This window comes from Notolepis coatsorum (genome assembly GCF_963971535.1).
Source record: "Notolepis coatsorum genome assembly, chromosome: 6".
Lineage (NCBI taxonomy): Eukaryota > Metazoa > Chordata > Actinopteri > Aulopiformes > Paralepididae > Notolepis > Notolepis coatsorum.
Genome location: NC_140170.1, coordinates 166,453,976 through 166,481,708, shown reverse-complemented (window position 1 = coordinate 166,481,708; position 27,733 = coordinate 166,453,976). Strand labels below are relative to the sequence as shown.

Here is a 27,733-nt window from a genome sequence, read left to right as displayed (position 1 = left end):
TGAGTTGAGTTGTGATGTCTTTAGTTTAGTTGAGTTCTGTTGTGTTGTCTTTAGTTGAGTTGAGTTGTGTTGTGTGGTCTTTAGTTGAGTTGTGTTTTCTTTAGTTGAGTTGAGTTGAGTTGTGATGTCTTTAGTTGAGTTGAGTTGTGTTGTGTGGTCTTTAGTTGAGTTGTGTTGTGTTGTCTTTAGTTGAGTTGTGTTGTGTTGTCTTTAGTTGAGTTGAGTTGTGTTGTCTTTAGTTGAGTTGAGTTGTGTTGTCTTTAGTTGAGTTGAGTTGTGTTGTCTTTAGTTGAGTTGTGTTGTCTTTAGTTGAGTTGAGTTGTGTTGTCTTTAGTTGAGTTGTGTTGTGTTGTCTTTAGTTGAGTTGAGTTGTGTTGTCTTTAATTGAGTTGTGATGTCTTTAGTTGAGTTGAGTTGTATGTAATCAATGTAATCAAAAAAGTCAACCAACGAACAAGATTCTTGTACCGGATCTCCTCTCTAGTAAACAAGAATACCTTAGACTCTAACAGGAGCACTCATTCAAGGATACTACGACTATGCTTGCACCTCATGGTACCAAAGCACCTCAAAGGCACTAAAAACAAGCTTACAAACATCACTAAACAAACTGGTCAGACTACTGCTTGTCTAATGACCCCAAACTAATGGCCTAGTCTATATTCTGCAGTAAAAAATAAATGTTTTTGTGTTGCGTTGTCTTTAGTTGAGTTGTGTTGTCTTTAGTTGAGTTGTGTTGTGTGTTGAGTTGTGTTGTGTTGTCTTTAGTTGAGTTGTGTTGTCTTTAGTTGAGTTGTGTTCTGTTGTGTTGTCTTTAGTTGAGTTGTGTTGTGTTGTCTTTAGTTGGGTTTTGTTGTGTTGTCTTTAGTTGAGTTGAGTTGAGTTGTGATGTCTTTAGTTGAGTTGAGTTGTATGTAATGAATGTAATAAAAAAAAGTCAACCAACGAACAAGATTCTTGTACCGGATCTCTTCTCTTGCACCTGCTTGCACCTCATGGTACCAAAGGCCCTTAAAACAAAGCTACAAACAAACAAAATAAACTGGTCAGACTACTGCTTGGCCTTACTCACACAAAAAAACCACCTTACCCCTGCACATTTTGACAACCTAGGATGGCTTAGAGTAGACGACAGAGTACACCTACTTGCAATGGGCCTGGGCCCTATTCCCCGTACCTGGTTCAACTAAGTCGATCAAAAGTCCCATTATCCAGATTCAATTAACCCGATGTTTGAATCCGGGCTTTCCCTGTTCCTCGAACGCTGATTCAGTCTCGTTAATTCAAACCAGACTTGATACTCAGGATAATTGCGCGCGGCCGCCTCACCTGAAAAGACAGCAGGTGTCGATCGCAGAAATCCTGATTTTCTAACGGCATTGGTTGATTGATTGAGGCGGCCGCACACAATTATCCTGAGTATAAAGTCTGGTTTGAATTAACGAGAGTGAATCAGCGTTCGAGGAACAGGGAAAGCCTGGTTTCAAACATCGGGTTAATTTAATCTGGCTAATGGGACTTTTGATCGACTTAGTTGAACCAGGTACAGTACAGGGAATAGGGCCCAGAACTCAACTCAACTAAAGACAACACAACTCAACACAACTAAAGACAACACAACTCAACTCCCCATCATACTGTATGTATATATTTTCTGTTAGGATATCAGGGTAACAGTACTGTATATTTGCATATAGTATATGTCACAAGTGTAACAGTACTATATACCTGTATGTCATGTATGTCTATGTCATAAATGTCATGTACTGTATGTTGTGTATGTCATAAATGTCACTATGAATTGAAAATGGGGGACCCTGATGTAAACAAGACAAACGTCTTTCTCTGTTGTCTTTAGTTGAGTTGTGTTTTCTTTAGTTGAGTTGTGTTGTTTTCTTTAGTTGAGTTGTGTTGTTTTCTTTAGTTGAGTTGAGTTGCGTTTTCTTTAGTTAAGTTGTGTTGTCTTTAGTTGAGTTGTGTTGTGTTTTCTTTAGTTGAGTAGAGTTGTGTTGTCTTTAGTTGAGGTGAGTTGTGTTGTCTTTAGTTGAGTTGAGTTCTGGGCCCTATTCCCTGTACTGTACCTGGTTCAATGTTGTAACTTGCCTGTGTTTGCCCTGCAGATATAAGGAGGATTTCATTAAGAAGGGGGAGATCGGGGGTCGCTGCAGTCTCAACAAGCGAGCGTTGGCTGCTGAGGGAGATCACAAGAGTCCCTTGCAATCTTGGTAAGGCAACACACTGACACACATCTCTACCAAGTTTTTGCATTTTGTACTTTAGTATATCTTGTATAGTGTTTGGTCTTTATTCTTTTAACTTTTTTTTACTGTAGGAAGCACAATCTCAGGAGACTCGTACAGAACCAAGCATTTCACTGTAATGTACCTTATATGTGACAAATAAAACAAAACTTGAAACTTGACGCATACGTATAAACGCATACGTTCCAAGGCAGGTCCTTACGACAATAGTTTTGAAATGGTGTTCTTTCAACAGTGTAAGTGTAAACACCAACTATCCAATGTCGAAGGTCTATCGATATAAACAGACTGTGTGACTTAAAAAGGCTGTTCCCTGACCGGGAATCGAACCCGGGCCGCGGCGGTGAGAGCGCCGAATCCTAACCACTAGACCACCAGGGAGCTGCTAGTTCAGTTGCCAAACGTGTTGCTTGGAATGCCCGGCATGTGGCAATTGGGAGAGAAATGTGCATCCCGCCCCACATCCACAACAGCATACGTTATACTTTAGCTGGAATTGGTTCAGCTGGCTGAGTTCATATGAATACTACCATTGGCTAGCTAAGGAAACCACACAAAGCTGCTCCTATCTTAAAGCATTGCAAAGATACATTTGGATTGTGGGGTACAGGTTGTCCAGAAACTCTCACCTTAATGAATCCTAGGCCGTCTTGTCATTAGGAGGCCAAAAAGGACATTCCCTGACCGGGAATCGAACCCGGGCCGCGGCGGTGAGAGCGCCGAATCCTAACCACTAGACCACCAGGGAGGTGTGAGTTTCCCTCCCCCCAAAATCCCAACTGGTCAAACTCCTGGGTCCTACGACAGGGACCAGGTCAGCCATTCATACACTATGACAGATTACCAACAGGGGGACCAGCTTGCTCCCCTCCCCCAGCAGTAGCTATCTAGTTTCCATAATGACTGGCTGGACATGTGGGCCAACTGTAAGGGCATCCATCTCATCAGAATCAGAAAGGTCTTTATTGCCAAGTAGTTTACACATCCAAGGATTTTTGTCATTTGGTGCGACACTAGCGGACAGACAATTACGGTAGAATAAAATAAAATTGAATATAAACTCAATTAAAATAGAAGTACAATAGAATAGAATAGAATTATAAAATAAAATAGGCCAGGGCTGTACAATTGTGCACAATGTGGTCGAGTATATACACTAATTAGAATAAAAAGGGTTGTGCAATTGAGCAGTAATGTGCAAAAAGAAAGAACAGTGACGTATTAACAAGTATGAAGAGTGTATATACAAATCTATAGTCTATAGTCCAAATCTTATCTTCTCGACAAGAGCTGCAGAGTTCTGGAACACCATACCATCACACATCCGCAGTACAAATACACTCAGGTCCTTCACACACACTCTGAATACACTGAGTAAACTAAACTAAGTAAGGGTGCGTTAATGTATCACAGTGGGGGATGTCAGTGGGGGTCCCAAGCCTTGTTGATGAGGCTCACTGCTCACTGTTGTTGAATTTTTGCCGCTCATCTAGAGGTTAGAATGATAGCCTGTACATCTACTCTTAACATCTTCACTCAATAAGAAACTTGTGCTCACCTTGCTTACCAAGTTACTGTTGGTAAAATGTCATTCATATTATGAAGAAATAACTTGTGCACACATACACATTCACATTAACATATTTAACAACATTCTACAGGAGTTGCAATAGCCGAAAATAAAGAGTGTAAGGGCCGATATGGCCGAGCCAACATAATGAATAAGTGAAAACACGCCTCTGACTTCGACAAGGAAGAAGTCTATGATAGAGAAGTGCTTGGAATGAAAGAGTCTTTTATTATGGAGAAAGTTATAGCTAAGCGGTTATTGAAGTGACATCAATCTCAGACGATGGTAACTATAGTCATACCTGGGACCAAACGGCTTGTTTTCAGACGATGGTAACTGTCTATAGTCATACCTTTTGATTCATTGATTGAACATTTTATTAACAGATTGCAGAATGGGTACAATACAGTACGGCTCAATACACACAATTGTTAAGGGGATGCAGACCAGAGAAAGACTTTCGTCTTGTTTACATCAGGGTCCCCCATTTTCAATTCATGACATTTATGAGAATACATACACAACATAGATATATATCATGGCATTTAAGACATACATGACATACAGATATACAGTACTGTTTCATTTATGACATACAAGATATACAAATATACAGTACTGTTTAAGAGAGATCCTAACAGAAACTATATACCTGTACATTCGAGGGGGAGGAAACTGCACATTAGTAGCAGGTTTGATGGGTGGGGGGTGGGGGGGTTTGGACATTTACGGGGGTCAGTTTCGAATTGCAGCAAAACTCTTCGGATCAATAACAAACTCAGCAAGACCGACGGCTTCTCAGTTACACAGGGTGACAATATTGTCACAAGGAAAGATGAAATTACATACCTGGGTTCCATCCTAGAGGCAATCTTTCCTGTGACAAAATGGCATCCAATGTAATCAAAAAAGTTAACCAACAAACTAGATTTGTGTACCGGATCTCCTCTCTGGTAAACAAGAATACCCTGAAGACTCTGGCAGGAGCACTCATTCAAGGGTACTACGACTATGCTTGCACCTCATGGTACCAAAGCACCTCAAAGGCGCTAAAAACAAGATTACAAACATCACAAAACAAACTGGTCAGACTACTACTTGACCTTACTCCTAGAACCCACCTCACCCCTGCCCACTTTGACAACCTAGGATGGCTTAGAGTAGACGACAGAGTACAGCAACTTGCAATGGGCCTGGTCTACAAGATACACTACACGACTAAGGTACCCATGTACATGTCAAAATACTTCCCAAAGGTCAGTGAATACCACGACCACAACACCAGAGGGAGCTCCACAAATCATGTTAAACCCAGATTCGGCTCAAACAAGGGACTAAACACGTTTCGCAATTATGCCACATCAATGTGGAATGCCCTACCCACAGCTGTAAAGGAATGTGAATCACTACCCACTTTCAAAACCACTCTCAAAGAGCACCTACGGGAGACTGCAATTCGAAACTGGCCCCTGTAAATGTCCTAACCCAACCCCCTCCAATGTACAGTAAATGTCCTAACCCAATAATACACAAGACCCTCTTCTTGGGACCAAGTAAGGTTTTGTCGATAATCCAATCGACGATCCAGTACAGTTACCCCCCACCCACCTCAAATGTAGTCCCCCCCCCCCCACCCCACCTACCCAACCTCCTCCAATGTACAGTTTCTTCGTCAAATGTATATACCGGTACTCTTTTTTAGACTATTTTTGTATCACAAACTACTATATTTGTAAATCTGGTATGTCATAAATGTATAGATGTAGCAGTACTGTCTATCTGCATGTTGTCATGTATGTCATATTATGTTATGATAAATTGAAAATGGGGGACCCTGATGTAAACAAGACGAAAGTATTTATCTGGTCTGCATCCCCTTAACAATTGTGTGTATTGAGCTGTACTGTATTGTACCCATTCTGCAATCTGTTAATACAATTTCCAATCAATTCAATCAATCAACCAGAGAGGAGATCCGGTATAAAAATCTTGTCCGTTGGTTGACTTTCTTTTATTACATTGGTTGCCATTTTGTCACAGGAAATATTTTCCTCCAGGATGGAACCCATGTATGTAATTTCATCTTTCCTTTTGACAATATTGTCACCCACTGTAGCAGAGAAGCCGTTGGCCTTGCTGAGTTATTTTATTTCTTTATTTCGCACCATTTCAGCAAAACAGTAAAAAACATTGACCATGACAGAAAGTGTATAAAGGTGCTGAGTAGAGGCAAGAGACCCAGATGCGCCTATACGGGGCCTCAACTCATTAAATCATTGGATACAACATTTTAAATAAAACACAAAAACTAAAGTAAAGTGAAATAAGTTCATAAAACAATTTTCATACTATTAAGATAATAATAAGATAACAATAATAATCAAAGTAATAATAATAATAATAATAATAATAATAATAATAATAATAATAATAATAATAATAATAATAATAATAATAATAATAATAATAATAATAATAATAATAATAATAATAATAATAACAACAAAAACAACAAATTAGTCTATACAAATTCACATGAAACTGTAAAACAAAGTGACATTAATGGTTTTATGAGATTGAAGCTATTCATTTAATAATGTATATTTAAGCTTGGATTTGTTTGTTATTTGATCCAAAGAGAATGGACTCTGTTTTACCCAGGTGTAATGATAGTTTGTTATCAGCGAGCCGGGTGCAGATTCTGCCCAGTTCAGAGCGGAGGGCTTTTTCAACCTGCAACATGGACCTAGGAGGACCAAACAGCTTGTTTTCAGACGATGGTAACTGTCTATAGATATACCTAGGACCAAACAGCTTGTTTTCAGGCGATGGTAACTGTCTATAGACATACCTAGGACCAAACAGCTTGTTTTCAGGCGATGGTAACTGTCTATAGACATACCTAGGACCAAACAGCTTGTTCTCAGGCGATGGTAACTGTCTATAGACATATAGGACCAAACAGCTTGTGGCAGTCTGTAACAGCTCACATCTTTTTTATTTGTAGTCAATTATACTTCAGCAGGAAGTGGAGCGCTTTTTTCAACACCCAAGCCTGTTTTGAGAGTGGGGGGAGGGGGGGTGATGGGGAGGGGGACGAGGCCCCCTGAGGGAAGCAGCCAGGCATGTGGTTTAGCACTTTGTGTCCCACAGTAGTCTTTTGTGTGGAAGCCGCAGCTGCTCAGCGGGCCAGTGGCGCAATGGATAACGCGTCTGACTACGGATCAGAAGATTCTAGGTTCGACTCCTGGCTGGCTCGTAGATCTTTTCCTCACACTGTCTAGAACCCAAGGCATCACCCAGGGAGTCCATAGGCTGTCAAAGTTAACGCGGTATTAACGCGTTATCGCCCGATTCTATTAACGCCACTATTTTTTTTAACTCACGATTAACTTTTAAGATTTTTTTATTAATTTGTTTAACTTTTTTTTTTTTTTTTTTTTTTACTAGACTTCACTCATGTGTATTATTGATGCTCTCATTGATACTATGCTTGTTTCTGAAGTGTGTGTGTGTGTGTGTGTGTGTGTGTGTGTGTGTGAGTGTGTGTGTGAGATACAGAGAGAGAGAGAGAGAGAGGGGGGTGAGAGACATGAGGAAGGGGCAAGAGGGAAAGAGAGCTGGAAGTGTGTGTGTGAGAGAGAGAGGGGGAGGTGTGTGATTACTCAGCTCTTGTGTGGGTGAATGTAACAAGTTCCTAACGTTTTCTTTCCCCTATTATTTCATGCACACTTTATTCATTGTTTTAAATTATTATTTTCTTTTAAGTTATTTTGTGCATCACTCTGTTTTGAATTTGATGCAAATTTGCAATGCATGAGGGTCATCCTTTTGTGTTAAATGGCTGCATAAAGCAAGCATTTGTTGACTCTCATGTTGATAAGAGTATTAAAACTTGGAACTTGAAAAATATCCGTTTAAGGTAGATACAATTTTTTTTAAATGCGATTAATTTGCGATTAATCGCGAGTTAACTATGGATTGATTGATTGAAAACTTTATTAACAGATTGCAGAATGGGTACAGTACAGCTCAATACATACAATTGTTAAGGGGATGCAGACCAGAGAAAGACTTTCGTCTTGTTCAGGTCATAGTGTATGAATGGCTGACCTGGTCCCTGTCGTAGGACCCAGGAGTTTGACCAGTTGGGATTTTGGGGGGAGGGAAACTCACACCTCCCTGGTGGTCTAGTGGTTAGGATTCGGCGCTCTCACCGCCGCGGCCCGGGTTCGATTCCCGGTCAGGGAATGTCCTTTTAGGCCTCCTAATGACAAGACAGCCTAGGACACTGTACAACTGTACAAGCAATACTGTACATTGGAATATTGACAAAACCATACTTGGTAATTTACTGTACATTGGAGGGGGTTGTGTTAGGACATTTACAGGGGCCAGTTTCGAATTGCAGTCTCCCGTAGGTGTTCTTTGAGAGTGTTTTTGAAAGTGGGTAGTGATTCACATTCCTTTACAGCTTTGGGTAGGGCGTTCCACATTGATGTGGCATAATTGCGAAACGTGTTTAGTCCCTTGTTTGAGCCGAATCTGGGTTTAACATGATTTGTGGAGCTCCCTCTGGTGTTGTGATCGTGGTATTCACTGACCTTTGGGAAATATTTTGGCATGTACATGGGTACCTTGGTCGTGTAGTGTATCTTGTAGACCAGGCCCATTGCAAGTTGCTGTACTCTGTCGTCTACTCTAAGCCATCCTAGGTTGTCAAAGTGGTCAGGGGTGAGGTGGGTTCTAGGAGTAAGGTCAAGCAGTAGTCTGACCAGTTTGTTTTGAGATGTTTGTAATTTAGTTTTTAGCGCCTTTGAGGTGCTTTGGTACCATGAGGTGCAAGCATAGTCGTAGTACCCTTGAATGAGTGCTCCTGTCAGAGTCTTCAGGGTATTCTTGTTTACCAGTGAGGAGATCCGGTACAAGAATCGAGTTCGTTGGTTGACTTTTTTTTATTACATTGGATGCCATTTTGTCACAGGAAAGAGTTGCCTCTAGGATGGAACCCAGGTAGGTAATTTCTTCTTTCCTTGTGACAATATTGTCACCCACTGTAACTCAGAAGCCGTCGGTCTTGCTGAGTTTGTTATTTGAACCGAAGAGAATGGACTCTGTTTTGCCCAAGTGTAATGATAATTTGTTATCAGCGAGCCATATGCAGATTTTGCCTAGTTCTGAGCTGAGGGTTTTTTCAACCTGTAACTTGTTCTTGTCAGAGACCAGCAGGGCTGAGTCGTCCGCAAACAGGAACAAGTTGCAGTCACAAGCTGACGACATGTCATTTGCATAAATTAGGTAGCGGTCCTAGTATGCTTCCTTGTGGAACACCACAGCTCACTGTGAGGGGCGGGGATAGGGTACCGTTTACCTCCACCATCTGTTCTCTCCCCTCCAGGTAGGATTGCATCCAGCTCACTGATAGACTATCAAAACCAATTGCTTTTAGCTTGTCAATCAGAATGGTGTGATTGACAGTGTCGAAGGCCTTTTGTAGGTCCAGCATGACCATGCCGCAGTATTTGCCCGCGTCCACCTCTTGTTTGATGTGGTCGTTTAAATAGAGAAGGCATGTGTCAGTGGTGTGGGATGTTCTGAAGCCAGATTGGAATTCGTAGATTAGATTTTTTCCGCCAGGTATTTTTCGACCTGTTCGTATACAATTTTTTCCATGACTTTCGAGATGGAGGTAAGGATAGAAACAGGGCGGTAGTTGCCTGGGTCTAATTTACTGACTTTTTTGTGCAGGGGTGTTACTCTCGCAATTTTGAAGTTCTTGGGGACGTGTCCCTGTTTTATGGAGAGGTTTATTATGTGTGTGATGACTGGGGTGATGGCGGCTGCTGAGTCTCTGAGGAATTTGGAGGGGATGTTGTCATGGCCAGTGGCCTTGTTAGGTTGGAGGGCGCTCAGTTTTTTGAGTACCTCATCTGTTGTTACCATTTCCAGTTTGAAGTCATCTTTGTGGACCCCTAGGTTCTTGTAGTATGCTACTATGTCTTCTACCCCATAATGCCCTGAGTGGGAGGGTAGTTTGTTTACCAGTGTTGTGGCTATGTTTGTGAAGAAAATCTTTAAGTAATTTAATTGGCTACATCCAGCTTGTCTGTGATGAGCGTGTTGTCCGTCTTTATGCTTATGTTTGAGAATCTGGTTTTAAGTTTTTTACTGCAGCTCAGTTGATTATTGAGTAATTTCCAAAGTTCACGTGGTTTGTTTTTGTTTTCCTCAGTTTTGTCATTGATGACATTTTTTTTTGCTGATTTGATCATGGAGTTTACGTCATTTCCTAGTCTGTTTCTTTCCAGTTTGAGTTCAGTCACGTGGGCTTGGAGTTCACTGCTCGTGCTTTTGGTAAGCTTTGACTGACTTTTACGAAACTCAGAGCATTTTTTGTCTCTGGTTTTCATAGCGGTCAGTATTTCAGTGTGCATCCACAGCGCGATTTTTTACCCTGGTGGTTCTTAGGGGGGCCATGTTGTTTAGTATTGTTGAAAATTTGGTTTTGAAACCATGCCATGTTTCTTCAACCAGTGTACTCATCTGACCAGTCCAGACTCTCCAGTTCAAGTTTTATTTTTTTTATCCACTTTTTCTCCCATTTTCTATTTTTCTCCCATCCCAATTTTCATATCGTCCAATTCAACCCTCCCCTGTCTTCGAACGTTGTTTCTTGCCTCCCACAAGCCGGCTGCAATGTGGACTAAGTCATACATAGCACGAGTCCCCTCCGATACTCGAGGTAACAGCCGTCGCATCTTTTCACCTGCGCGGCTCGATCTTTCAGCGTCAGGGGTCTGGGCTTTGGAGGGGCCCCGCCCCCGTCGCTTCTCGATTCTACTGCGCAGACGCACCAACCGACCTGTAGGAGTCGCTGTCCACAACGCCCGATCCCCACCCTTCAGTTTCCCTCCCCGTAATACGGCCAATGTGTATTACTTCTGGACGACCAGCTAAAATGAAAGCAAGGTGGAGAGCGGGGCTCGAACAGGAGGCATCCTGTTCGAGCCCTGTCTCCAGCATTCGTTGCGAGCGCCTTGCCCACTGCGCCACGTAGCCACACTCTCCAGTTCAAGGTTAAAGGCCTCGCTAGAGTAGGTTTGTGACAGCCAGCCTTTTGTTTTAGCATTTTTTTTGGACAATCATGCGATTAAATATTTTAATCGATTGACAGCACTAGAACCTGTTATTTTTTTATTGTTTGTGTTTTTGTTATCATACCAGTGTCACTGAGTGCCTCAGAAGTGCATCCAAAACATTCTCTAGAGTCCTAATAATAATATATAATATAAGTTATATGTGATTTTGATGTTTTTGTGTTGAATACCGGAATTTGTTTGAGGAATTGTAATTTTCCAGGGCGTTGGGTGAACCTGGCTGCACGTGGTGTTGGTTTGGCCATGTCTGGTACTGTGAGGAGAACCTAATCCCACATGGTGTTGGTTTGGCCATGTCTGGTACTGTGAGGAGAACCTAATCCCACGTGGTGTTGGTTTGGCCATGTCTGGTACTGTGAGGAGAACCTAATCCCACGTGGTGTTGGTTTGGCCATGTCTGGTACTGTGAGGAGAACCTAATCCCATGTGGTGTTGGTTTGGCCATGTCTGGTACTGTGAGGAGAACCTAATCCCACGCGGTGTTGGTTTGGCCATGTCTGGTACTGTGAGGAGAACCTAATCCCACGTGGTGTTGGTTTGGCCATGTCTGGTACTGTGAGGAGAACCTAATCCCATGCCCGACAAACGACTGTAACCCTTCCCCTCCCCTTGTGAGACATCTTTTCCATTAACACTTGTGAGTGGCCATGTTATTAAACACCCACAACAGACTGATTGATTGATTGATTGATTGATTGAAAACTTTATTAACAGATTGCAGAATGGGTACAATACAGTACAGCTCAATACACACAATTGTTAAGGGGATGCAGACCAGAGAAAGACTTTCGTCTTGTTTACATCAGGGTCCCCCATTTTCAATTCATCAGGACATATATGACATACATGACATACAGATAGTCAGTACTGCTACATCTATACATTTATGACATACCAGATTTGCAAATACAGTACTGTTTGTGATACAGAAGGAGTCAGGAAAAGGGAGTATATACATTTGACGTAGAAACTGTACATTGGAGGAGGTTGGGTGGGGGGGGTTGGGTACACTGGGATATTGACAACCATACTGGGTAATCTACATTGGAGGTGGTTGGGGGGGGGGGGCACACTGTATATACAAGCAAAACTGTACATTGAGGGGGGGGGGGGACACTGTACAAACAAACAAAATTGTACATTGGACTATTGACAAAACCATACTAGGTAAATGACTGTACATTGGAGGGGGTTGGGTTAGGATATTTACAGGGGCCAGTGTTGAATTGCAGTCTCCCGTAGGTGTCCCTTGAGAGAGGTTTTGAAAGTGGGTAGTGATCCACATTCCTTTACAGCTTTGGGTAGGGCGTTCCACATTGATGTGGCATAATTGCGAAACGTGTTTAGTCCCTTATTTGAGCCAAATCTGGGTTTAACATGATTTGTGGAGCTCCCTCAGTGTTCTCACTACCGACCAGCGTTACTCAGGAAGTGTAATTGGTTAATTATGACTGATTACTCCAAAATTACTTTACTGATTACTTTGTATCAAAGTAATTAGTTACGTAACTAGTTACATTACTCATTACTTTGCCTGACCCTTCCCCCCCTCTGACAATGTACAACATGTGTATCTTCTGTTGTTAGCTGTCCAGATGGCAGCTGTGGTGGAAACAAAGTCAACCTCTGAGTGTGGCCTTCAAATTAGCTTCTTATCACAACAGCTGTGATTGGAGGGTCAATAAAGAGGTTGGGGGTTTGAGATCAGAGGTCAATTCTGACAAGAATTGTTGGCATTCTGTACAAAACAAGGGAGCTGTTAAACCAGAAATGTTTGCATGTTTGCATATTTTTCACTTGTTGTGCCATACATGTCATATTGTGTTGAAGTCTGGGGGAATGTTTATCAAACAAATATAGATCCTATTATTAAACTACAGAAAAGAGCTATTAGAATAATAAATAAAGCTAGTTACCTTGAATCGACAAATCCATTATTCATAAAGTGCTGCGCATTAAAATGTGTAGATATGGTTTACATAAAAACCTTGGAGATCATTTTTCGTGCTAAGAGTAAGAACCTACCAGATTGTATTCAATGTCTCTTTCAACCAAGAGAAGGAAAGTATAATTTAAGAGGGTTGTGTATTCTTAAAACATATAAAAAGGTAAGAACTAATGTAAAAGCTAGATGTGTTTCAATTTTGGGAGTTAAATTGTGGAATAGTCTTACTGACGGGTTGAAGTTGTGTACTTCTCAGGGGAGATTTAAAAGGGCCCTGAAGGATAAAAGAATTCAGGAGTACAGTTTTGAGTAAACATCAAACATTTATTTTTCTCTTTTTTTTCTCTTAAAGAAAAAGATTTTTTTTATATATCTTGCAGCATATTTTAAGTTGTCTTTCTTATATTAAAGTATATTTAGTTTTTAAGAATTGTAAAGGATAGGCAAACATAAGCATGTGCTTCAGCCTATTCCTTTTTTCGGTCATTGAGTTTGGATTTTGTGTGTGAGCTTACTTTGAATATGTACATTTGTGATTTTTTTTCTTTTTTTCTTTTCCTTTTGAAAGTCCACACATGTGTGTTTTTGATTTATCTGTAAACAAAGACCGAAAATAAACTATTCATCATCATCATCATCATCATCATCAATAATCAGCCAACACCCCTACTTCTATCAAGTTCAAGTTTCAAGTTAAAGTTTATTTTTCACATATACAGTACATGTACATTACAGTGAAATGCTTTGTTCTGTATGAACCCCCTGATAATGTGCTTCATACAGTAAAAAAGTTCAAAGAATAAAGTCCAAACACTATACAAAATATACAATATACAAAGTACAACCTAAAGTGCAAACATTTTAAAATACTAAATGCAAAATGTAGATCACTTCTACTGATCACTCCACTGATTACTCTACTGATCACTCTACTGATTACTTTACTGATCATGATCACTCTACTGATTACTCTACTGATCACTCTACTGATTACTCTATTGATACACTCTACTGATCACTCTACTGATCACTCCACTGATTACTCTACTGATCACTCTACTGATACACTCTACTGATCACTACTGATCACTCTACTGATCATGATCTCTCTACTGATACGCTCTACTGATCACTCTACTGATACACTCTACTGATCACTACTGATCACTCTACTGATCATGATCACTCTACTGATACGCTCTACTGATCACTCTACTGATGCCAGCGTGTGTCGTACTGTAGGTATGCTGAGCTGCAGACCTACTCCGAGCTGGACTTCCTCCCCAGCAGAGAGGAGGGACACTGTGACCTCGTCGTTGACAAACCTACTGTCTTCATGAAGATGGATGCCGGTAAGGAAGGAGGAACCACTGGTCCTGGAACACAGTGACAGTAATACAATTAAATCATCTTTCTCTATATTAGATTAGATTAAAATGTACAGCACGAGTACTACACCACGACAATAAGTGGGCATCTAACCAGTGCAAGGTGACAGTAAAGTGCATAATGTACAGTGTAACAAGTTATTAAATGGAATATATATAACAAAGCTACTGAGTAAATAAGCTAATCTAATGTATATACAGTGTTATTATGTACAGTGATACAGTGAAGTATAAATACATTATGGTAGTAAGCCATACTAATCAGTGGTATAACTAATAAGAGTAGGTATGGGATCTATACAGATATAGATAAATTATATGGTCTACCGCATGTGCAGTGCACAGAGTGGGTATGTAAACAGGAATATATGCAGATATATACATAGATACATGTATATACAGTGTTATTGTGCATGGCTATCATACAGAGTTATATGGATAGACTATAGGTTGAGGTAGATAGTTATGATTAGTGTAAGACCATTGTAGGCAGTGAAGGCAGTAGATAGGTATAGATTGAGTATAGGCAACAGCAGTTAATTCGATATGTGTGCAATTAAAACCAGTTGTGCCTATGGTGACAACATAAAGGCAATGAGACACGCGTTCACACATGTTCAACAGATGATCATCATATAGGTGCAGTCTTTGTGGATACTACTCTACGGTTCCCACAGTCATAGGAAGATATAGGTTAACCTGGACGAGTCAGTTAACCTGGAAAATTATATGAAAATAATATCTTGAGGTTCGAGCCCAGCTCTCTGCGTTGCTACCGGCTGGCCGGTCGTTCATACTAACACAATTGGCAAGTGTTAGAGGGTGGGAAAGCCGGTGGGTGGGGATTGGACGTTGTGGACAGCGACTCCTACAGGTCGGTTTGGTGACGCCGGTGCGGTGGAAACAGGAAGTAGCGGGGGCAGCGTGAGCCTCCCACACGTTACTCCTCGCCACTGAGAGTTCGAGCTGCTGCGGGGAAAAGATGCGACAGGCTGCCTCCTCGTGTACCGGAGGGGACATGTGATGCAAGGCTTCTGTCCTCACTACAACCGACCAGTGGTAGGCATAGTCTAGCAACGTTTAAGACAGGGGAGGGAAGAATTGGATAATACGAAAATTGGGATGGGGAGAAAAAAATTGAAAATGGGGAGAAAAAGTGGATAAAAGAAATTATAATAATAATATCTTGAAACAGAAAAGTTGGGGAAATGGTCATGTTTACCTATCTAAGAGAATCCAAATCCAAAAAAATCCAAAAATGTTCTAAGCATAACATAAACTAAATAAATAAATACCTGCACATAGTCCTTTACTATATCTATATCTGTACATATCCTACTCCAGCTGTACATTGCATATTGCTGTTGCACTCTGGTTGGATGCCAAACCCTTTTTTCGTTGTACTGTACTTGTGCTGTATAAGATACATTTTAATCTAATCTAATCTAATTGTTGGTGGAATTGCCCAGCCGCAGTTCCCGAAGATGTTGACGTGTCAGTGTGTGGTCCTTTCAACAGGGGTGAACATGTACCACCACTTCTGTGACTTCGTCAACCTGTACATCTCCCAGCACATCAACAACTCCTTCAGCTCAGATGTCAACATCCTCATGTGGGACACGGTGGGTCCTCCAATCCAATCCAATCCACTTTATTTATAGAGCACATTTAAAAACAACAAAGTTGACCAAAGTGCTGTACAAGTCCCACAACATAAGATACAAATATAAAAATATAAAAGCACACAATAAAAACAAATTACAACATGTCACGTAAAAAATGCAGGTCTCTCAAACTGTTTAACCAAAAGCCAAAGCAAATAGATGGGTTTTGAGGCGTGATTTAAACACCTGCAGAGTGGGGGCCTGCCTAAGGGGGCTTTCACACTAGCCATTCGGGGTCAAATCAGAGCACGATCGCACCGAAATAGAGTGTGATGAGAACGCTCCCCCCCGTCACCGGGGACGCTGATTCGGTCCAAGACGGCACCGCTGGAATAGGTGGTTTGGTTTCGGGTGCGCGCCAGTGTCCCCGACGATGGAGCGGGGCGTGGTGTGCAAGCAAACCTGTAATGCTTTCATGCTTGCTTGAATTTTGGGCAGATAAAAACATACAGCAACAACTGGACAATACCCACAAAAACTATATTTATGGGCAATTTGGCGAGTTCAGACCTCAACCAAACAAGCTCAGTGGATCGATGAAAACGTCTAGATGAAGCCACACAAGCCCAAGACTTCCCTGGCTCGCATACAGTTACTTGCCATACAAATTGCCATTGCTATACATTGGTTTCTTGTTCGAATGCATTTATTTAGACTGATGTATTTTTCTTTCACGAAAAAAAGGAGCCTCTAAATAATTATTGCCCAAAACGTAAGCTGTAAAAAATAAGCTAAAACGCATACAATGCCACTTATTCTGAGATGATAATTCATGTACTGTATCTGGATAACCAATGCACGGATTTTGACGAGGCAGGTAGCGTTATTTCGGGAAAATTGATATCTATAGTCTGGTTTATTTTTCGTCCACGAAAAATGGAGGCTGTAATAATAATTATTAGGGATGCACTGAATATTCGGCCACCGAAAATTATCAGCCGAAAATGGTTAAAAAAGGCACTTTCGGCTTTCGCCCGAAAGGGTTTTAGCACCGAAAAAATATCACCGAATGTCAAAGAACAGGGTAACCTACCTAACGTGTTGTTATGATGATGTAATTAAAATGCGGCTTCAGTCATTACATGTGCAACGTGAGCTGAGCTCTTCAGTCCTGCATTCTGCAGCCTGTGATAACTCCTCTTGGGACTCGGGAGTTGCGCTGTTTCTATGTAAACTCCCCGAGCAACGTGTCCAATAAATGAGTCTTTAACATGCTTTATATCCTCGCCATTACTATATGCCTGTCGCGGTTAAAACCCTGTTTAACTAACGTTAGCGTTAAGCTAGCTAACAACGCTTCCATTCATCACTTCCACCAGTCTCTCCTAAGCTACGTCATCCCCCGCTAAGAGTCACGGGAGATGTAGTAAATACAACAGTCCTTCCATGTAGGCTAGAACGCCGTGAATTATATACAGTAGCCACTACAGTAACATCATTAAGTCTGCTATAAGCTATTCTCCCTCTCGTGTGTGTGTCTTTATGCAGATCTTTATGCAGTTTTAAAGCACCTTGGCTTTGTTCTGAATGCACTTTGTTGTAGTTATCCTACAGAGAAAATGCACATTTTGTTGTATGCAAAGAGAAAATGTTTAAATTGTACAATCTTTCAGCAGTCAGTCTGGAATGAATGTATGCATTCAAAAGTGCTGAATAAATGTTTTATGGACCCATAATAGTGATTATTAATATTATTTAAATAATTTTTGTGCCATAATCATGTATTTTGTCATAATCAGGTAGCTAAAAAAAAAAGAAAAATACATTATATATATATTTCTATTAATCATTTTCGGGCATTCGGTTTTCGGCCAACTGTTTCCTATTGGTTTTCGGCCAACTGTTTCCTATTTTCGGTATCGGTTTCGGCCAAGAATTTCCCATTCGGTGCATCCCTAATTGTGACGGCCGGGGATCCACTCCACTGGTCGAATTACTTACTTGTGAGTAGTACGCTCGTTGATAAAGAAAAGCAATGTCCACAGTGTAAAGTAAAGATATCCAAATGGTTTATTTGCAAAGTCTCTCTTTACAGAAGTGGTCCTAAATCTACTTTCCTAAATATTCCTGTCAATACTACTACAAGGTAAGAAAACTGTATTTTCCCAGTCTCCAAAATCACCGCCGACTCGACACATGAAAATTCCTTCGCAATGTGGAAACCGCAAATCCTCTGGTGGGCTTCTGGCTTCAGTCTTCTGTTCGGTCCTCTCCAGTCTGGTCGAAGATGCAAAAAGGCTCTTTCTTCTTCTTCTTCTTCTTCTTTAGAATTTCCGGCAGTGTAGACGCATCGTGGCGTATTACTGCCCTCCGCAATTCTTTTGATGAGCTCTTCTTCTTCTTCTTCTTCTTCTTCTTTCTTCTTTTGAATTTCCCGCAGGCGTATTACTGCCCTCCTCAGTTCTTATACTACGCTAGTGGTGTGCCATAGTTAGGCCTCTGGTAAACCAACTTTTGATTGTTTACCCTCTTCTTCTTCTCATCTTCAAAACACACTATCTCCTTCTTCTCTGCTCCTCTTGCCTGTCCAATACTAATAAATACAATAACGCTATATCCTATGGTACAACTCTGAAGCATGCAGAAATGTCAGCACTGCCTCTGTGATCAGCTGGTGGTTCTCATTATCCATGCCAAAGAAAGATTTAAGAGAGAAGGAAGAGACTCCCAACTCTACCAGACTTTTATAAAAGATTTCCCTCTCTTTCCTATACCTTTCACATTTTAGGAAGACATGCCTGACAGTTTCAGTCTCTCCACATTCACACCCCCCATCTGGATGTTTTCCCACAATGCACAAGGTACTGTTCAACCCACAGTGTCCCAGCCTCAATCTACACATCTTCACCCTATCACTCCTCGACCCATATCCATCCACCTTGATTTTGACCCGAGGCTGCAGAGAGAAATAGTGCCTTCCCTTGGTCCCCCTTTCCCACTCAGCCTGCCACTCAGCCTCAACTCCTTTCTTTATCTTCTCTCTGAGTTCTACTCTTCCCATTGAAATGCCTATCTCTTCCTCCCTTCCCAGGCTCTGTTTGGCAAGGGAGTCAGCCATCTCATTTCCCGCAATCCCAGCGTGCCCCGGGACCCAACAAAACTCCACTGACCAGCCTGCCTTCGCAATCCTATATAAAACCAACATTATTTCCTGAATGAGATCAGGGCGAGCTTTAGACCAACCTGCACTCAGAGCCATCAGTGCAGCAGCCGAGTCAGAGCATATAATCACCTGGCTTGGTCCCACTTCCTCCACCCACCACAATGCCCAGAGGATGGCAAGCAACTCTGTCACAAATACAGAGCTGCCATCAGATATTCTTTGTCCCTTACCGATCCCTAACCGAGGCACACACCACCCAAAGCCTGCCCTCCCACTTTCAGGATCCACAGAGCCATCAGTGAAAACCTCCAGAGACCCTGAGTCCAGAAGGAACCTCTATTTCTCCCACAATCTCGCCCTTATCATCCTCCATCAAGAACCTAAGTTCAATGACTCGATCAGGCACTAGCCAAGATGGCACTGACAGCCAACGAGTGTGCTCCGCAACCCCCCCCTGATGCAATCTCAACTTCCTGGCCCACTGATCAATACTGGCCAAAAAAGGCTTATACTTATCCCCATCTCCTGAAAGTAAACACCTAACTGGGAAGGACAGACTTGTCCCACCCAATTTTGCCCAGTACTGTAGCCCTAACTTTACTCTCCTCAGGTTTAAGGACAACTCCCCCATTTCCACCAATAGTGCTGAAGCTGGGGTGGTCTTAAAAGCTCCACAGCAGCCTTGCACTGAAGCACATCCAGCTTTCGTAAATTAGACTTGGCCGCAGAGCCGTACACATAACAGCCATAGAAGGAACGCCCGATTATATAGGAACCCAAAGGTTCTAGAATGTTCGGTTTATGACCTTATTCGGAGCCCTGACGAAGGTTCCAGAAGGCTCTATTATGACAAATACGACGGTTCAATGACTTTATCTAAATCCAATCAATATTAAACATTCATATAATACAACAACCGAAATATATAGCTTTGGCTCTTACACTAATTATTATTGCTCGAGAGTTGCTGTCGTGGCTTCCTTCCATTGTCAATCAATCAATCAATCAATCAGTATTTCCATCAAGCCACTAGACGCTTTAAACAGACAGTTCTAACTCGTTTCTTTCTTTAAATTACTCACAGTTCGAAGTGTTGCTTGGCCTCCGATGGTTTCGATGATGTTGCGATGTGTTTGCTCAAAATAAAGTACCAAACATTTGCACATGCAACAAAGAAAATAGGCCTTTACAATATTCAAAAGAAAATAGGCAGAACTCAAAGAAAATAACAAACAACTTAGGTATTCTTTCTTTCTTGATAATGCTTATATAACTTTATAACTTAAAGGGTATTTGTACGATTTGTATGTACGTGTAATACAATACGGTACGTTATGAAAAGGGTAGGAAAATGTATGAAAAGGTTAAAAACTGTTTCTCAACATGTTGCCTTCATTGCGGCTTTAGCGCAAGGCGCCGTGGGATTTGTAGTCCTTTATAGTGCGTTGACTACAGACATCACAATTAAGTGGCTTTTCTTATAAAAATCGAAATACTGGCTCTAACAGTCGCTATGAATAATAATAATTAGAGCCTCCATTTTTCGTGGACGAAAAATATACCAGACCAGTGTTTCCCATTAATTACCTATCTGTTAATAAAATGTTCATTCAATCAATCAATCTGCACGGTGATTGATTGAATGAAAATTGTATTAACAGATTGCAGAATGGGTACAATACAGTACGGCTCAATACACACAATTGTTAAGGGGATGCAGACTAGAGAAAGACTTTCGTCTTGTTTACATCAGGGTCCCCCATTTTCAATTCATAATGAATTTTAAGTAAGGGTGCAACTTGCTCCGTGCAATCCATTCTTTGTGGATTTAGCCCACAGTGTGTCTACAACTAATCCAATACAGGAGCAGAGTAGAAACAGTACAGAAATAAAATATGTAAAAACACAGACAGTATAAAAGGACAAATGCTAAAGTTGATATCAACATCCCCTAAAAGTGCATAATGCATAGAGGCACAATTTACAGTAAAAGTGCATATAATCAAAGTGCATGATGCACAGACACACAAAAACAGCACTTCCACAACCTGACTAATAACACACCAAAACAAAATAGGATAATATACAAATCTAGCCTTTGGAGTTATCCAGGCTGCGCACAGCACTGGGGAAGAAACTCTTAGTAAACCGAGAGGTAGAGCATGTGATAGAGCGGTAGCGTCTGCCCGAGGGGAAGGGGACAAAGAGGCCTGCGGCTGGGTGACCAGATCACTTCTAGAGCTGGCAGGCTAACCCCGATTATCTTGCGTGCAAGACGCACAATTCTGTTCAGAGATTTCTTATCCTGGTCTGTAATGTTACCAAACCATATAGTACAGGAGGAAGTAAGAACGCTCTCAATCACACAGCGATAGAAGTTGTGTAGAATCACCCTGTTATTTGTGAACTCTTTCCTAAGAAAGAAAAGACGTTGCTGGGACTTTTTAACAATGGTTCTGGTATTGGAGTGCCAGCTCAGGTCATTTGAAATAGTGACCCCAAGAAATTTAAAACTGCTCACCATCTCCACCTCTGAGCCATTTACGGTAATGGGGAGATGGGATACCTTACTACGTCTAAAATCGATGACTAGCTCCTTCGTTTTGGAAGCATTCAGGGTGAGGTTATTGGTCTCACTCCACCTACTGCAACTAGGTTCTGCACCTCTGATCTGTAAAATGACTCGTCATTTGAGTTTATACGCCCAATGACCGTGGTATCATCAGCGTACTTTACTATCAGATTGTTATCATAGGAAGCAGTACAGTCACTCATGAGTGCAGAGAGAGAACAGTAAAGGGCTGAGAATGCAGCCTTGTGGCGAACCAGTACTTAAAACAATTTCATCAGACATATTGTTTCCAATCCTGACTATTTGAGGTCTCAAAATTAAAAAGCTAAGAATCCATTCACAGACAGCGTCACATAGACCCAGATACTGAAGTTTGTGGATCAGATTAGATGGAATAAGCGTATTAAAAGCAGAGCTATAATCGATAAAAAGCATTCTAACAGGAGTTTTTCTAATCTAAGTGTTCATACACAGGATTAAGAGCTAAGGAAATAGCATCATCTACTGATCTATTTTTCTTGTAGGCCAACTGCCAGGGATCAAGACAGGTAGGAATCTGACCTTTTATATAATTCAGCACTAGCCGCTCTAAACATTTCATTAAAACTGAGGTTAGAGCAATAGGTCTGTAATCATTAAGACAAGTCACGGGTGATTTATTGGGCACCGGAATGATAGTAGATTCCTTGAAGCTCCTTGGAACAAGGCGGCGCTCCAGTGACATGTTGAAAAGGTCTGTGTACCTTATATGTGACAAATAAAACAATACTTGAACTTGAACATTCCAATTTTCTCCCGTGTCCTTCCAGAGTTACTACGGCTACGGGGATCTGTTTAATGAAACGTGGAGGGCCTTCACTGATCATGACATCATCCACTTGAAGACCTACGACTCTAAAAGAGTAGGTGTATGGTGCATGTGGTCCAAAGCTCACGCCAAACACTTCAGCCTTCTTGCCTCCATCAAGAGGCCCGCAACACTAATTGGTATGAGAAACCAACTCATGGCCAATCAGCTGACTTACCGGGTCCCATGGTCGGAGTTCAGGCCGCGTTCCCTCAGTTTGCTCAGGCTGTGTTCAAGCAGCGTTCAGGTAGAGTTCAGGCAGTGTTCAGGTAGAGTTCAGGTAGAGTTCAGGTAGAGTTCAGGCAGAGTTCAAGCAGCTCAGGCTGTGTTCAGGCAGCGTTCAAGCTGCATTCAGGCAGAGTTCAGGCAGCGTTCAGGTAGAGTTCAGGCAGCGTTCAGGCAGAGTTCAGGCAGAGTTCAGGTAGAGTTCAGGCAGAGTTCAGGTAGAGTTCAGGCAGCGTTCAGGCAGAGTTCAGGCAGAGTTCAGGTAGAGTTCAGGCAGCGTTCAAGCTGCATTCAGGCAGAGTTCAGGCAGCGTTCAGGTAGAGTTCAGGCAGCGTTCAGGCAGAGTTCAGGCAGAGTTCAGGTAGAGTTCAGGCAGAGTTCAGGTAGAGTTCAGGCAGCGTTCAGGCAGAGTTCAGGCAGAGTTCAGGTAGAGTTCAGGCAGAGTTCAGGTAGAGTTCAGGTAGAGTTCAGGCAGCGTTCAGGTAGAGTTCAGGTAGAGTTCAGGCAGAGTTCAGGTAGAGTTCAGGCAGCGTTCAGGCAGAGTTCAGGCAGCGATCAGGCAGCGTTCAGGCAGAGTTCAGGCAGCTTTCAGGCAGAGTTCAGGCAGTGTTCAAGAAGTTCAGGCAGAGTTCAGGTAGGGATCAGGCAGCGATCAGGCAGAGTTCAGGCAGCGTTCAGGCAGCGTTCAGGCAGTGTTTAAGCAGTGTTCAAGCAGTTCAGGTAGAGTTCAGGTAGGATTCAGGCAGCGTTCAGGCAGCGTTCAGGCAGTGTTTAAGCAGTGTTCAAGCAGTGTTTAAGCAGTGTTCAAGCAGTGTTTAAGCAGTGTTTAAGCAGCGTTTAGGCAGCGTTCAGGCAGTGTTTAAGCAGTGTTCAAGCAGTGTTTAAGCAGTGTTTAAGCAGCGTTTAGGCAGCGTTCAGGCAGCGTTCAGGCAGCGTTCAGGCAGTGTTTAAGCAGTGTTCAAGCAGTTCAGGTAGAGTTCAGGTAGGATTCAGGCAGCGTTCAGGCAGCGTTCAGGCAGTGTTTAAGCAGTGTTCAAGCAGTGTTTAAGCAGTGTTTAAGCAGCGTTTAGGCAGCGTTCAGGCAGCGTTCAGGCAGCGTTCAGGCAGCGTTCAGGCAGCGTTCAGGCAGCGTTCAGGCAGAGTTCAGGCAGCGTTCAGGCAGAGTTCAGGCAGATTTCAGGCAGCATTCAGGCAGAGTTCAAGCAGTTCAGGCAGAGTTCAGGCAGTGTTCAGGCAGTTCAGGCAGTGTTCAAGCAGTTCAGGCAGAGTTCAGGCAGTGTTCAAGCAGCATTCAGGCAGCGTTCAGGCAGTGTTCAAGCAGTTCAGGCAGAGTTCAGGCAGCGTTCAGGCAGCATTCAGGCAGTGTTCAAGCAGTTCAGGCAGTGTTCAAGCAGTACAGGCAGAGTTCAGGCAGCGTTCAAGCAGTTCAAGCAGCGTTCAGGCAGTGTTCAAGCAGTTCAGGCAGAGTTCAAGCAGTTCAGCCAGCGTTCAGGCACCGCTCAGGCAGAGTTCAAGCAGCATTCAGGCAGAGTTTAGGCAGCACACAGCGACCGTTAAATACATTTTAAGTCAAAACAGAATACAACTTGTATATACAATCAATACTCTTCATACTTTACTGTTCATTCTTTTTGCACATTACTGCTCAATTGCACTGTCCTGTTAAATATTCCATCCCACTATATTGTTCTTTTTATTCTAATTACTGTATATATACATCGTGCACAATTGTACAGCCCTGGCCTATTTGATTTTACAATTATATTCTATTATATTGTACTTTAGTTTATATTCCATTTTATCTTTATTCAACCGTAATTGTCTGTCCCTTAAAATAGATTCCTTGGCAATAAAGACCTTTCTGATTCTGAACAGAATACAACACAGCCTTCACCTATTTCCGATTCTTGATTCTTCTCTCCCATACTATATACCGATACTATACTGTATCTTGAAACCATTTTGTTCCTGGAAGAACGCCAGTGTATTACTAGGCACTAGGGCCATTCATGCATCTCGTGGCCCATAGATAGCATTGGACAGCTCGATCCCACCGTGTGCGCAGAGTGACTTTGCGAGGCTACGTTTCTGCTATGTCACCAGACAAGTGGCTGGTCAGATGGCCTGTCACCATCGATGACTGTCAGAGCGTCTGCCGAACCACTCAGCCGTTTGGCAACTAGTCTTTGAGACAGTCTGTGAGTTCCCCATTTGGTGAGAAGATCACGCAGATCGAGTCGTCGGGTGCCAAAAGTGGGCTGAAGTGTTTAATTTGAGGTTGGGCCCATGACGTGCACACGTGTACATGTGTGTTCGTACACGTCTATGCTCCACGCACACGTGTACACGTGTGTTCGTACACGTCTATGTATATGTATTTGATTCTCTGTGGTCTATGTGGAAAAGGAGAAGCACATCTCTGGTGAAGCACTAGATTTAAAAAGGTTCTTCTGCATGACTGTATGTGGAAAACACAATTTCAACGATTAAATCGACAAATGGACGAGTTGTCCTATGACTATGCGTTGAGGACAGTGCTAGGTGCTAGAACACAAACACATCCAGACGGCACGCTGTCCTGTGTTAACATGCACCACCTTCATTCAGGTGTGTTTCAAAGACGCCTTCTTCTCTCTGCTCCCGAGGATGAGATATGGTCTGTTTTACAACACTCCTTTGGTAAGTTATCTGTGTGTGTGTGCGCGTGTGTGTGTCTTTGTGTGTGTGGAATTGGTGTGCTCATATTCTCCATATTTTCTTTGAATACCATAACGGTATTATTGTTATTGTTTATTTATATTTTTTATCCGTGTGTGTGTGTTTGTGTGCATGCGTGTGTGTGTTTGTGTGTGCATGCGTGTGTGTGTCTGTGTGTGTTTGTGTGTGTGCGTCCATCTGTCTGTGTGTGTGTGTGTGTGCATCTGTCTGCGTGTGTGTGTGTGTGTGTGCATCTGTCTGCGTGCGTGTGTGTGCGTGCGTGTGTGTCCTCTTATTGATATGCCCGTATGCTGCATATTCTCTTTGAACGCCGTGCGACTTAGCCACCTTTTTACTGTTATGCCGTATGTGATAAACTATTTACATAAATACATAAGCAAACAACATGTCAGCCATTTATTCCTCTACTCTCCATCCTCAGGTTCACTTATATCCTGCTTAGCCATAACATGCAATTTGGGTCAGATATTTATGTGTTCAGCAGCGTGGCTCCTGCGTCATTTAAATGATAATTTCAAGGAGATTTGTGTGAAGATGGTATCATTTAAATGCGTGTTTGGCTCACAGTGCCGCTGGAGCTGTGAAATATTGATAGCCTCATATCTGATGCTTTTGATTACACCCCCATTGCTTATATCCTGTATATATTCATGTGCTTATATTTACGGAATCCGTTGACCTACAGTATATGGGGGATTCACAACAGGAAATATGTGTATGGAATATGTTTCCAACAGGCCAATTTCCATTGTATATATTTCATACTGTGGATGAGCTGTACTGCAAGTGTGTGTGTGTGTGTGTGTGTGTGTGTGTGTGTGTGTGTGTGTGTGTGTGTGTGTGTGTGTGTGTGTGTGTGTGTGTGCATGTGCGTGTGCTTGTGTGTGTGTGTGTGTGTGTGTGTGCAGAATTCCTATGCAGGTTTGGAAAGCATGAAAAAGATTACTTTAGTACAGAAGTACAACAATGCATGAAAAGTATTCAAGAATCATGAGAAAGAGACTAAAGTTTACCCCTGTACGTATACCACTGTGTGTACTACTGACGTCTTAGTAACTTTATTAGCTTATTGTTAAAGACATTAACAATAAATTATGAATCTGCTCTCCATTGTCTATGTACAAGTATGGAATATTTTAATGGAAAAGGTATAGGAACTGTGTGTGGCTGTGTGTTTCTGTGTGTGTGTCTTGTGTGTGTGTGTGTGTGTGTGTGTGTGTGTGTGTGTGTGTGTGTGTGTGTGTGTAGGTGTGTGTGTGTAGGTGTGTGTGTGTGTGTGTGTGTGTGTCTCTCTGTCTGTGAGGGTCGAGATACTGTATCTGACTGCTACAGTGAAGGGATGTTGTTCTGTGGTGTGTTTGCTCCAGATATCTGACTGCTACAGTGAAGGGATGTTCAGGGCCTTCTCTCAGCACGTCCTCCATCGACTCAACATCCCACAGGAAGGACCCAAGGTAGGAGCAACCTACTGTACCTCACCGTCTGTCTCCTTAGCGCTGAGGCCGAAATAGACCTCCACCTTGGCTCTTTGTCTGCGGTGATTGTGTGGGTATGAGTGTTCATAGTTCCACACGACCTTTCTGCTCACCTCTCCTCCACATGAGAGCGAGGTCAATGCACCGGTCAAGGCAAGCGGGCTGATCACAGCGTTTGTGGTTCTAGGTTGCCCTGCGGTTCTGGGTCACCTTATGCCACCGTTTCAAATCCCAATCAACAGTGTTGAAATGGCAATAACGTTTCTATCTATCTATCTATCTTCATTTTGCCGAGAGGTGCACGTAGAATGGTAGCCCTCCGGTATAAACGGATAATTGGATCCTTTTCAGACAGTGGAATGGATAAGACCGTGGTGTTTAACATATGTGGTCAAATGGTGCTGGTCAGCGGAGGGTTCGCGTTGCAGGGCTGTCGAAGGACAGGTGCAGAGTGCGAAGGAATCTAGTGATCACGTTACACATGTAGTGCACGATGTGGGGACTTCAGAATGGGGGGAAATGTCAGGTCATGTCTGTCTGACTTGCTAATAGCTTGTCAATAATGTAAACAGGGCAGCTGCCCACAGTGCAATCCAAACTGTTGACACAGGTAGCATATACACACACACGCATGCACACACACACACACACACACACACACACACACACACACACACACACACACACACACACACACACACACACCTACACACACACACACACACACACAGACCTTCTCATTTCCTTGTCAATAATGTAAACTGAAGCGTTCAGCGTATTCCAATCCCTCCACTAAGGACATTTACTT

The 27,733-nt window shown here is 42.3% G+C and overlaps 1 protein-coding gene across 1 annotated transcript in view; it reads left to right on the top strand.

Annotated features, from left to right (window-relative positions):
* eogt (EGF domain-specific O-linked N-acetylglucosamine (GlcNAc) transferase) overlaps positions 1 to 27,733 on the top strand; it is a gene marked incomplete at both ends in the record, with an annotated part of 89,986 nt that overhangs the window by 15,494 nt on the left and 46,759 nt on the right. Inside the window, 6 exons of the mRNA XM_084315809.1 lie at positions 2,121 to 2,225; positions 14,176 to 14,285; positions 15,840 to 15,943; positions 22,470 to 22,562; positions 25,340 to 25,411; positions 26,818 to 26,904. Of these exons, the coding sequence (XP_084171935.1) occupies positions 2,121 to 2,225; positions 14,176 to 14,285; positions 15,840 to 15,943; positions 22,470 to 22,562; positions 25,340 to 25,411; positions 26,818 to 26,904 (571 nt within the window). The remainder of the gene's footprint in view (positions 1 to 2,120; positions 2,226 to 14,175; positions 14,286 to 15,839; positions 15,944 to 22,469; positions 22,563 to 25,339; positions 25,412 to 26,817; positions 26,905 to 27,733) is intronic.